This window comes from Coenobita brevimanus, chromosome 111 (assembly GCF_032717465.1).
Source record: "Coenobita brevimanus isolate Jiangsu-jjx chromosome 111, ASM3271746v2, whole genome shotgun sequence".
In the NCBI taxonomy this organism is placed as follows: Eukaryota; Metazoa; Arthropoda; class Malacostraca; order Decapoda; family Coenobitidae; genus Coenobita; species Coenobita brevimanus.
The window spans coordinates 5012431-5025631 of NC_137064.1; the positions used below are offsets into that span (position 1 = coordinate 5012431).

The 13201-nt window shown below is 40.1% G+C and overlaps 1 protein-coding gene across 1 annotated transcript; it reads left to right on the forward strand.

Moving 5' to 3' along the window:
- Window positions 1-417: 417 nt before the first annotated feature.
- Window positions 418-5799, forward strand: LOC145417731 (uncharacterized). Its single transcript, XM_080286331.1, has 2 exons — window positions 418-649; window positions 4428-5799. The coding sequence occupies exon 2, from the start codon at window positions 4525-4527 to the stop codon at window positions 5647-5649; it is 1125 nt and encodes a 374-aa protein (XP_080142457.1). The 5' UTR covers window positions 418-649; window positions 4428-4524; the 3' UTR covers window positions 5650-5799.
- The last annotated feature ends 7402 nt before the right edge of the window (window positions 5800-13201 follow it).

Here is a 13201-nt window from a genome sequence, read left to right on the forward strand (position 1 = left end):
TGACCTGGCGTTAGATTCTACAGGTATCAGGATAATTAGATTACTATTTCCTATCCCTATCCACCCCTAGGACCCGAGAAGGTGGCTGTGTTTATCCTCTCCAGGTGCTCAGAGCCGAGACCGAGCTGGTAGGTGTACCCGTCAGTTGCTCACTCTCACTACGGCACCATGTATTATACTTCTCCGATCTATTTCTCCTTTCCCTGATTTGATCTAAAATTGTATTATACCAACTGAATCTACACTCCTAAAACCTTTACCGATAATTGTGAGAATTGTATCATATCAATCCCCCATATTGCCAGAAAATAAATATATAAATATTGACTGGTAACTTGTCAGTGCTATGTACAGTTAAGTCCACAAGTGTTCAGGTGGTGGCCGTGAGTCTAGAGCGCTGTGGATCGCCTCCCCAATTCCACATCAGTTTTAATCCACTCCCTCAACCCCTAATCCTGAGACTATGGCACGGGATTTATAAGTGTATAGTGGTTTTATGTGCCAAGCGAGGGTGACAGAAAACGTGTCGGGTGTGGGCTATGATGGTGGTGCTGGTGGCTAACCATAGTGACGCGGTTGCCAGTTCAGGTTTTCCCGGGTATTTTTCCATCACGAACACACGGCTTGGTGCTCGCCGTGTTTCTTAAAGGTAAAATCCTCTACCTTTATTGGTTTGTAGAAGTCAAATATAAGTCAGTATTAGGTTCAAGATGTGCTATTCTGCAATGATGATATACACGCATACCATAAGGTTCTCAATTTACTGTACAGTGTTTGGCTTTGATTACTTATTTAGACTTATCATCACAACCGAACCATAGTGAATATTATAGTGAAAAAAAATAAGACAAAGATAACTGTATTTGGTAGTAAATAGCTGCTATAGTGATTTGTATTCAGGAAGTCTTAAAATTCTTGGTAATTAAGGACCTGCATTTCCAATTATGTACTCCGTCTAACCTCAAACAATAACCAGAAAAAAATGTGAGCAGTGCGACCATCGCATTTAAACACTTTAATATGGTACTGAAAAGTTTAAGATGTATGGAACTTCAATTAGCTAAGTTATGTCTTGTGAGGGTGGAAACTTCTGCTTATCACTAAGACGTCACAAGTGCAGCTAAGATCTTGTGGCGCGAGAATTCAAATGGATGAAATATTTAGTATATACTGTAATTATATACTAGAATAAAATACAGATTAGAATATTGCCAGGAAAAGATAGTGTTGGTTATCTCCATTGTTCTTGTTAGGAGGTATTCAACTGAGAGAAGCCTAATATTTCGTGTCCAGTGATGACAGTAATCTCCCAAAACCCATCATGTAAGGAACACATTTACGTGATGGCACATATAAGTAAATACCTAGGCGGCTCCACTGCCTGGTTATACAAAGATCCCTCAGCTTCTTCCCTATCTCCCAAGAGGAGGAGGAGAGACTGCAGGCTGAGGGCAATTTCCGCCTGCAGTCCACCGGATTCACATTTCCCATGACCCTGGGGCTATAACAATAACAATAGCAACCACTACTATCAATACTACTACTTGTGTTAAATACTATACTTCGTCCACTTTCACTTGGTTGAGATTTAGATCCTTTTGCTGCCTGTTTCTCGTAGCGCAGTGGCTATTAATACTATATTACTGCTCTGCACACTTTCCATGACACGTTGACCAGCACAATATTCTAGTGCTAAGCTTTTTACAGCTCAGTATTCAGAGGGAGAGTTAGCGATTTTAGGCCGACTGAACATCCTTTCCATAGCACTTCATTGCGACAAACACAACATTTCTTTTAAGCTCATTTTACAACTCACCATTCAGATGGAGTGATAGCAGTATTAGGCCAAGTGAAAGTGGACGGAGTATAGAAGTGTGTGTGTGTGTGTGTGTGTGTGTGTGTGTGTGACAAAGAATTTATAGTATCAATGAGATTTACCATGTCATTTAAATGTAAGTTGGACGGTGACGATTAGCTATAGCAAAAAAAAAAAAAAAAACTATAATAGATTCCTTAATTGTCTTCAGTGATATCATGTTGCCTATTCCTTGATAATTCCTTGTTAGATTCTCTCTCTCTCTCTCTCTCTCTCTCTCTCTCTCTCTCTCTCTCTCTCTCTCTCTCTCTCTCCCCCATATAAAGACAGATCGCATCTGTACCAAACTATGTGGCCTTCAGATGCGATGTGCAGAATAAATCGCTGCGGTGGTGTTACGAAATCTCCAGTAATGATATGCCCATAGATATAATGATAGGGTAGCCTACAGTTGAGGACAATAATATCGATCCACCTAAAGATGAACAATTATGAAACTTTGACACAGTATTCTGAAAAATACGGGGTGTTATGTAACAGCGCTCCTCTAGAAACCCGTGAGAAGAGAGAGAGAGAGAGAGAGAGAGAGAGAGAGAGAGAGAGAGAGAGATCCGAAGAGCTGCCCTCCTCATTAACGTTATCTTATCACTGAGTACGCTTCGTGGGAGGGATGAGGTCTTATCTAGTTAGTATAGTGGATGATTGTATTAGCCAGGTGGTGTAGTGGTTTGAATGCCCCAGTCCCAGTGAAGAGCTTGCCAGGAGCGGTTGTATTTGACTTCTGAGAGGTGATTTTTTTTGTTTTTTTTTTTCGATCTAATACAAAGAGGGGAAGTAGGCTAGATACCGGTAGTAGTAGTAGTAATAGTAGTTGTTGTTGTTGTTGTTGTGGTGGTGGTGGTGGTGATACCGTAGTAGTGGTAATAGTAGTTGTAGTAGATGTCTTTGTTGTTGTTGTTGTGATGGTGGTGGTGGTGGTGTTAGTAGTAGTTGTAGTAGTAGCAGTAGTAGTTGTAGATGCAACCACATTCTCAACTGAAACGTGAACCCATTGGACTGTAAGCTGAAGGTGCCACCATCCTACTATTGAGGGATAGGGAAGTAAATTGAGGGACGATTGTGTAACCAGGCAGTGAAGCAGTCTGGTTATATGGATGCCACCACGTGAAGGCGTCTCTCTCCAGTACTATATTTGTCTTGTAATGAACTACCATAATTACTACCAATTCTCTCTGGTAACTTACAATTTAATTTCCATGAAGATTTAGAGAGAAGGGTACTCTGCACTCTCCTTCCCTTGCTTTTTCCTGTATGCATAATAATAATAATAATAATAATAATAATAATAACAACAACCTAAAACCATTTTACACGCGTGACTAAAATTTCTGTTTGCATGAAAAGCGAAAGACTTGGAAATATTCTGTCCAGTTCTTTTCCTGTCCCGCCTGCAACACGATATATTAGTTACGTCTGGGAAATTATGACATGGTTGAGAATACGGACATACTGGATTACCAAAGCCTATCCAGGGGCCCCTACATCTCTAAGGGGGTATAAAGGGACTGTGGTTTATTTTTTAGAGAGATAGAAAGGTAGATATATAGATAATGTACTTGTGTCCCTGCTAAAATATAATCTTCAGTGTTTGGCGAATCTCATTTTGACACCGAATGTTTGGAATGAGTAACGTTTTCTCAGATTTTGTAGAGTTGAAATGTTACTATTGCTACTATTACTACTACTACCACTACTACTACTGCTGCTATTACTACATTATTATGATTATGATGATGATGATGATGATTATTATTATTGTGGTGGAATATGAGCTGACAGTGCAATCCCGATTGCCTGGAGACAAACAGACAGACACACAGACAGACAGAGTGTGAGTGTGTGTGTGTGTGTGTGTGTGTGTGTGTGTGTGTGTGTGTCAGCATTATACCCTTAGAGAGAGAGAGAGGGGAGGGGGTACTTTCTGTGTAACAATAATTTACCCCATTAAAGAAGACGATCAGGTGTTGTCAGCCAGACAAAATCGTCTGGAGTCAGCATGAATTATACCAGAGTCCATTGAAAAAAAAAAAAAAATGAGTCCTTGTTGTGTGATTACCTCCAGACGATTTTATTCAGCTCAGATTATTTGCGCTGTAGGGATTATTACGGCTATATCACTCCTCCAGCTCGAAAAATTCTCAAAGCTAGAGAAAATCGTCTGAAAGCGGCAAGAATGAAGTGAAAAAAATCGCCATCGTTGTGAACTGATTAAATTTTCAGCTGAAGACCCCTCCCTAAGCTTAATAAAATCGTCTGGAGATAGCAAGAATAAAAAGCAAAGTGAGACATTGGTTTGAGGGGTTAGTAGTGTAATTATTAACCGTCTGAGTACTGCGATTTTCCTTAGATGAGTGAAATCGCCTGGTGTTGGCCTGAATGACGTATGAGGGTGGGAGTGAGAGAGACTACGTGACTGGACATACGTTACTAGAATAATTAGAGTTGCCACAGTCTCTCTCTCTCTCTCTCTCTCTCTCTCTCTCTCTCTCATTTCGCCTCTGTTTTTTCTTTTTTTCTTTCTTTTATACTGACTTTTTCCTCTGTTTTTCAGATGGAAGATAAGGGGAACAGCTGACCAGGATGGACCAACAAATTTTCCTTTCAAACCACAGAAAACGAGACCGTCCAGCAACCAAAGAAAATCAACTATGACGCCACACCACCTTATCCTTGCCTTCGTCTATTTCTTCGTCGTGCTGGTGGTCCTTCCCATCTTCTGCAGCAACAAAGTCTACTCAGTGCACTACCAAGACGACCCGGAGAAGAACGCAGAAATCGAGGCTGCTAAGAGGGAGCATCGCATAAGAGGCGTGCAGGAGTACCTAAAGCGGCTGGATGCACAGGAGTCGCATTCCTTCCACACGTTCCAGTTATCAGTGCCTGTCGATAACCTGGTGATAGTGATAGCCAAGAAACCCGCCCACGAGGAGGACCTGGTGCTGTCTCAACTTGTGGCTGAAATCGACCGAAATATCAGACAGGACAACATCTACCGCAACGCCCTTCTGATCTGCAACGCGACAAGGATACCGTTCCAGGAGCTTGAAGATTTGTCTCAATTTTACCCCGTCTTGCTTGCCGAGAACACGACGACATGGAGGCTCTTTAACTCTGAGGAAGTAATTAAGCATGATTTCGTGGACTGTATAACCCAGGGACTCCGAGTAAACAACTTCCGGCATGTGACTGTGATCCGTGACTTGGTGGTTCCCTTCTCCGGGTTCCTGAATGTGGTGAACCAAGTAACTAGACATCAGTTGAGTGGTGGGATGGTGCGAGGCGAACCGGTTGAGGAGCACAATCCCTGGCTCTTCCTTCATCTCCACGAACCGGTACCATTTCGGCACTACGAGTTCTCCGGCAACTGCATACGAGAATTGCTGTTGATAACCTTGAGTGGGGCGCTGATATTCGTTGCAATATTTCGCTGGCTGGAGGGACCCTTTCAGCCAATGTCAACCAGAGTCATGTATGCCTTCTACGGTGCCTTATACTTCCTAACCTTCGCGCTGGTCCTGGGTCGGCCTTACATCAGCGAGCTTCGTCGATTCGCAGGTGATCTGTACCGCGTTTACGACCCACCGAAGGCGATTCACTTCTCTGCCCTAACCTTGCCGAGCTTAGCCTTGCCGGACCTTCTGACGCAGCTGAATCTCCTGCGCTGCTCTACCTACTCCCCCTTCCACCGCGCCTTGGACCAGATGATGACCACTCTGGAGAGGTCCGGCTACGTCATCTCGCCTTCCCTCGTCAGATACGTCGTCAGGAGTTAGGAGATGCCCGTCACAATATCGTTCATCTTAGCTTCTCATTCTGCATATTGTCTGACCTTAACATCGTGCAGTTTAATTGTAGCAGATCGTAACATCATCCATCTTAACTGTACCATACTATAACATCATGTATTATAACTGTACCGTACCATAACATAACATCATATAGCTTTACCATACCATAACATCATTTTAACTACCATAACATCATTCATTTTAACTGTACATGCTATAACATCATGTATTTAATCATGCCATAACATCATGTATTTTAACTATACCAAACCATAACATCATTTTAGCTAGACCGTACGATAACATCAAGTATTTTAACCATAAGATCATGAATATATATATATATATATATATATATATATATATATATATATATATATATATATATATATATATATATATATATCATACTATAACATAATACATCATAACACATACTAGACCGCACTATCATTCATCATCATAGCATCACTTATCATCACACTTCACCAGATCAAAACACCATACATCATCATAACATCATTCACCATAACGCTACACCAGTATAACATCATTCATTATACCACTTCCCATTTCTCAGCGTCACACACACACACACACACACACACACACACACACACACACCATGAATAACACACCTCCTAACACCAACCATCTTAACCCACAGCGCGGCTTGTGACGTCATTCCTTGTCAGTCTTCCTGCCACGGTGAAAAAAAAAAAAAAAAAAAAAAGCTTCCTCAAAATATGATTAACCAAACCCAGCAGCGTTATTCTAAATGGTTTTGGAGATTTTGTAACACCTCTTCCTCGGCGATTTATTCTAGACCTCAGTTCCCAGTTGTATGTTATCAGTTCAAACTATGTCTATACTATATGCTGCGTAAAATAACATACAGGAAAATGTTAAAGCGGACTACTGTATGCAAAATAAATCGCTGAGGAGAAGGCGCAGCGATGCCACCGAAAATACATATTGTATCCATACTAAATTCTCACTGGTGCTAGTCCAGGGTTCGTATTCTCATCGGGTAAGCAGGCTCCCTAACACCTCTTCCTTAGCGATTTACTGTATTTTCCAAATTCCTATTAATATCCTCCTTTTTCTTCTTGTCTCTATTTTAATATCAACAGTTTGCTTGAATAACAGTAACGAAGCATAATCAGAAATGAATCGCTGAGGTGGAGGTATTAGGAGCGTCCTCAACCGACGAGAATACCGCCCCAGGAGTTGCAGTTACCCCTTCAGCCCAATGACGTAATTTTGATCTTATTCTTGCTCTTTTCTGGCCATTTAGCCAAGGATCTTTTTCATTTTAATGGTTACATAATCTCTCTCTCTCTCTCTCTCTCTCTCTCTCTCTCTCTCTCTCTCTCTCTCTCTCTCTCTCTCTCGCTCCAGTACAAAAGTTTTTTTTTTTTACAATGTTGATGTCGATTAAAATACAAAAATTCGTTATTGGAGTGAAGTGGTTCATTAATTTGTTTCTGCAACTTCATCCAGCTGTGATTACTGAATATATATATATATATATATATATATATATATATATATATGTGTGTGTGTGTGTGTGTGTGTGTGTGTTGAACAATTAAGAGAAAATAGCAATCACAATAGCCTATGCTCAGGGCGATGTGCTGCTGTTTGTGATATAGATTTTAGTATTTCAAATAATTTATGGACTGAATTTTAACCCCGAAAGCAAAGTTTTTAGTCACAGCCAAAAATCAAAATTGTGAGCTTGGATATTGTTGCGCGTAGAAAAGCTGAAAAGAATTGACGGATTAAAAAACTGAATGTTGAGATTGCCTACTAGGCTATTAATGACAGCGCTAAAATAAATCCTATGCTGAAACTTGCAAGAAATATTTAACTATTTTTTAATATTATCAGTCTAGTGTTTCTCAGTTTTTCATTCCACAACGTAAGATTTTTAAAAGGTATTTTGCGCCTTTTTTCGGCCACAGCAGTTTTCATTATTACTACAAAAAATGAATAATAATAATAATAATAATAATAAAGAGGAAGAAGGAAATTCATACCTCTTCCATGTTCTCTGGAATCCTAGAGAACATAATCTTTATTACGTTCATGTTCTCTGCCTGGGACTGAAGAACTGCCTCAAAGGAAGAAGAAAAAAATAAAAAACTGGTGCATTTAACAATATGACACAATTAGTAGTTGTATAACAGTTGCTATTTTGGCCTTTTAAATTTTTAATCGTCGTGGATTATGTTGGTATTCAGTATTAGACGTGGATATGTTTGTATTTTTTATTTCACTTTTATATTGTGTTTTTTTACTATTTACCACTGTTGATTCGGGTACCATTAAGCGTTTTTGTTTTTTTCTTGTGCTTTTTTAATTAACTTTTCTTACATCCAGGCTGTTGTTTAATGAAGCTTCCTGAAAAGTTGCATTTGGTGTGGTCAGTTAACTTTTTCCACCAAAACAACGCCTTCACTGGACTTTTAAAATAATAATAATTGTTTTTATATTAATGTACAAAGGAAAGCATAATAAAGTATTTTTAAGGCATACTTTTTTTTTTATAACCTATAGGAAAACATGTATTATTATCACATCCAAATTTACAATCAATAATCAAGTATTTAGGAGAAACTTTTTAAAAATCCAACAATAACACTTTTAGCATCACACCTACATTTACAATAGAATATGTTTACAGAGAGGGCAACTGGTGTTAAATTCTTAGTTTCCAGAATCAAGAATAATTTGTTAAGGAAACGTAAGACCCAATATCAACTACCTATCAAACATTCACCGATTTTACTCTAACCTGGCCTAAAACTGCCATCTCTCCATCTTGAATGCTGAGTTGTAAAAATAAACATACTGAAATAGTGTTAGTCACGAAGAAGTGCTATGGAGAGGATGTAGAGCTGCAGTACTGCCTTTTTCTGCCACTGAGCTACGAGAAATAAGCTGCTATAGGACGAAAATCTGGGCCAAGTTAATGTAAAAGGAGTATAGTAATTTCTCGGCTGCTGCGATATTCTCTTATGTTATATTTACAGCAACCATCTTTTCTTTTCTTCTAGACTTCCTGCATCGAAACTGAAAGTATATAAAGGATTGTTAGTGCCTACTCTAACATATGGGTGTGAGGCTGTGGTGTGGTATGAAAATGAAAAGTAAAGAGCTGTGGAGATGGGACTGTTGAGGAAGGTGTGTGGAGTACGGAGAGTGGATAGGATAAAGAGTAATGTGATTTATCAAAGATACGGGATAAGGAAGTCTGCGGATACCAGAAAGGAAGAGAGTGTGCTTATATGGAATGGTCGTGTGGAGAGAATGGGGGTGAATTTAGTGATGAAAAGGGTATATATGACCTTCTAAGCTGTACATCTAACCCTATCCACTCATACGCTGATGACTCCACCCTTCACCTTTCCAATCGATTCCCACAACGTCCATCACAGCAGTTACTTCAACAAACAAGGGATGAGGCTATGGCACACCTAATGTCTGACTTGGCTCATATCTCCGATTGGGGTAAAAAATAATCTGGTTGTTTTTAATGCATCAAAGACTCAGTTTTTGCACCTATCAACCCGACAAAAACTTCCACAGGTATACCCACTAATGTTTAATAATATTCAGCTTAATCCTGCATCATCGTTGAACATGCTTGGGGTTTCATTTACTCGGGACTTATCTTGGAAAGATCATATTACATCTCTTGTAAAATCTGCTTCAAAGAGATTAGGTGTACTAAGCCGACTCCGTTCTTTCTTTACCCCTGCACAAATGTTGACTCTATACAGGGGTTTTATCCGCCCCTGCGTGGAGTACAACTCTCATGTGTGGGGAGGCTCCCCACATACTGTACACCTCTTCTCAATAGGGTGGAGTCAAAGGCTTTTCGTCTCATTAACTCTCTCCCTCTTACTTTTTTTTTTTTTTTTTTTTTTTTTATGTGTCCGACTCCGGGCATAGGCTTCACAGCCTGCTATCAAGGCCCAGCAGTCCTCCTACATACCATACACCTCTACATGTCACCACTTCGGCGCTAACACCCACCGTCCATATTGAATACATGCTAGGGCTGTCTCATACAGGACTCCCTTCAACCTCTATCTCTTCGCCGCACTGTTGCATCTTTATTTCTTTTCTATCGCTATTTCAATGGTCACTGTTCCTCTGAAATGTCTGCATGCATTCCTCCACCTCTACGACGAGCGCGTAGCACCCGTCTGGCAGCAAACTCTAACCCCTTTTCGGTCCAGCTTTCTAATGCAAGAGTTAACCGTTACTCCCAGTCCTTCATTTACGCAACAGGTCAACTCTGGAACTGTCTCCCTCTGTCTGTATTTCCTGCTTCCTATGATCTCCAGTCTTTCAAACGCAGTGTGTCCAGGCATCTCGAAATGAATGAATCTTGAATTTGGCTCTCTCTTGCATTTTGTTTTTCTCTTAGAAGGAACAGTTTTGCTGGCTCGTTGCCTTTGGTTCCTTCTTCCTCACAAAAAAAAAAAAAAAACATGGTGGTAGGAGACGCGGTATGTGAAAATGGTACATCTGAGCAAATCTGAAGGTGGGAGGAGACATGGTAGGCCTATAAGATGAATAGATATGGTATGTGTGTGTGCGAGAAAGAAGGGCATAGGAGCTAACGAGGCTCGGGAAATAACCGATAGAGCTGGAGGGATCAATTTTGTGTAGAGGAGTGTATGACCAGGGTTTGGCACCTCTTTATAACATGACAGTCGTTGGAGTGACTGTCAGATAGGTGAGTGTGAAGATGCGCACGGATTATTATTATTATTATTATTTCTATCAGGCGCAGGTGGAATTCAGGGAGTTTCAATGGTAAGTGAATGGGAGTGTGGCTCGTTCAGCTGGGCAGACTTGGGTTGGTAACTCATTCTATCAAGCTTTTTTTTTTTTTTTCCTGGTTTTTGGACCCTACCTTGGGGTGGGAAAGATCAGGATGATGATGATGATGATGACGGTGATGATGATGATGATGATGATGATGATAATGATGATGGTGATGGTGGTGGTGATGATGGTGAAAAATATGAGTACTCACAATATAATCCTCATAAATCACGCCCCAGGACCAACAATTCGGGCATTTTATTAAAACACACACACACACACACACACACACACACACACACACACACACAAGCAGCCTGACGGTAAATGAACAAGGTAAACAGAGAATAACACTCACCAAGGAGGCCTGATTCTGTCATGGCGGGGAGAGTCTGTGATGGATTGATGCTGACACGCGTTTTGTCTCCTATTTTCGAATTGGGTTGGCTAGACGGATTTATATAACGACTGCTGCGTCTTTGAAACACTCGATGACCAATTTGTACTCCCGGAAAACGTCAATAATGTGGATTTCAGTCACATTTTTTACGCTAATTCACAGGACCACAACACAGCGAGCAGAGGCCGAAACGAGACTGGCTACCGAAACAACGAATTGGTTCCCTCACGTGGCTCAGATTTGATTCAGGAAGATTAAGAGAATATTTTCACTCCTTCATTCGTCCATAATAATAATAATAATGATAATAATAACGTTAACAGTCTGAATAAGTATCTATATATAAGACTTATTAGTCTCAGAAGATCAAAAACATATCCTGGTACACTGTCTATCAATAACTATACAATACTTATAACATGCAGTGGCAAATGCTTATGCCAGCAGTGGGGTGTAGGAACGTGGTCAGGCTATTAGAGGTCACAGCATGGGCAGAAGTCTAGCTTATGTTCCTGGTGGCATTACATGAGAAAATAATAATAATAATAATAATAATAATAATAATAATAATAATACATCCATCCGTCTCCACAATGAGCACAATACATGACCTTCAACCTGATTGGAACCTTGTATCACTCGACCACCAGGTGCCTGTTTCTATTACCAAATATCTGTAGTATAAGTAGAAGAAATTGTTTAGTATAGCACAGTTAAGGAATCGAGTATCCTTTCTTTTTTCCATTTTTTTTTATTGTTTATATCTAGAAAAACATAAACAAATTCTTAACTCCTTGAATGTAACGACGTCTTAGTTATTCTCGCCATCTCCAGACGATTTCATTCAGCTTCAGGTTAGGAAAGACATCGAACTGGAGGGATTAAGTACAGCCTTCGTTAACCCCTTCACTCCTTGACGTCCCTCCTAAGCTGAATAAAACCGTCCCGATATAGCAAGAATGAAATATATATGATGTCATTAGGCTGGAGGAATGCTGCGTCTCTCTCTCTCTCTCTCTCTCTCTCTCTCTCTCTCTCTCTCTCTCTCTCTCTCTCTCTCTCTCTCTCTCTCTCTGATATTTAATTCTCCTGCTATCCAGAACTTATGCGCTGGGTTTGTAAGTAACTGTTCTGTGTAACCCAAACAGTGCCTGGCTCTACTTAAGCTAATACCTACTTAACAAGGCACTTAAATCACTGCACTAATGGCTTGTTTGGTCACATGTTTATTAAGTCACTAAAAATACACCAGCTCAACCAACGAATACTTCAGCTTTTGAGTAACTGTTCATTGGAGGCCGATAAGTATGCAGATTTACTTACAATTAATACTTTCTGTAGGGCACTTAAAATTAATCACTGAGTTATTTCTTAGCAATCACTTAATCTAGTATAACTTTATTTTCATCAAGAATATACTCTAGACTATTATGGATATTGTATAGAAGTGAATAACCACACCCTTCCCCGCACTTCGCTGTGATGAGTTGCTGTCTGCCGCAAGGGTACATCGGTTCACTGCATGGGACGGTCTGCAAGGGTGACTGCTTGCCTGCGGTAGATGGGTCTCATTGGCCACGCAGACTGGACCTGGGGATACTTGGCGACAACAAGACAGCGCAAACGCACATCAAGGCACTGATTCAAAAAGCACCAACGTCTTAGGAATCCAACCCTTTGTTTGGATTCCAAGAGTTGTGTTGCTGATTGTCACTTGTTTCACTGATGTATTTTGTCCCACTTTCGTTCTCCTTGTAGCAGCTAGGGCAGATATTTCACTCGTTTGCTTTTTTTCTTTTTACTGCGGTTTCTGTATTTTGGTCTCGTGTAAATGGAGTGTATAATTTTTCAAGAATCGAGTACATGCAAGTTTAAAACTGTGCACGGTATGATGTGCTACTCAAAGTCCATTTTCTTCTAAATTCGAGTCACCATACTGCATGAAACGCTTGATTACAGGCAAAAAAAAAAAAAAAAAAAAAAAAAAAAAAAAAAACTTACTAGGTCCGAAGCCCTGAACGTCACTTCCTAGCGGCCCACATCCTAACAAATGGCGACGGTCGAACTCGGGTATCTTGGAAGTGACGTCACCGATCCATAATGCCAGTGGGGCGTAAATAAAACGTTGATATGGAGGAAATTGCCAGTTTTGGTCACTTTTAAGCTTTTTTTTTTTTCTGATTAACTGAAACTTTCTTCTATATAGAGCCTGAAGACAAAATTTTCCTGACTTCACGGGTATATATATATTTTTTTTAAGTTTCTATTGCCGTTTAAGGGATTTTTTTTGGG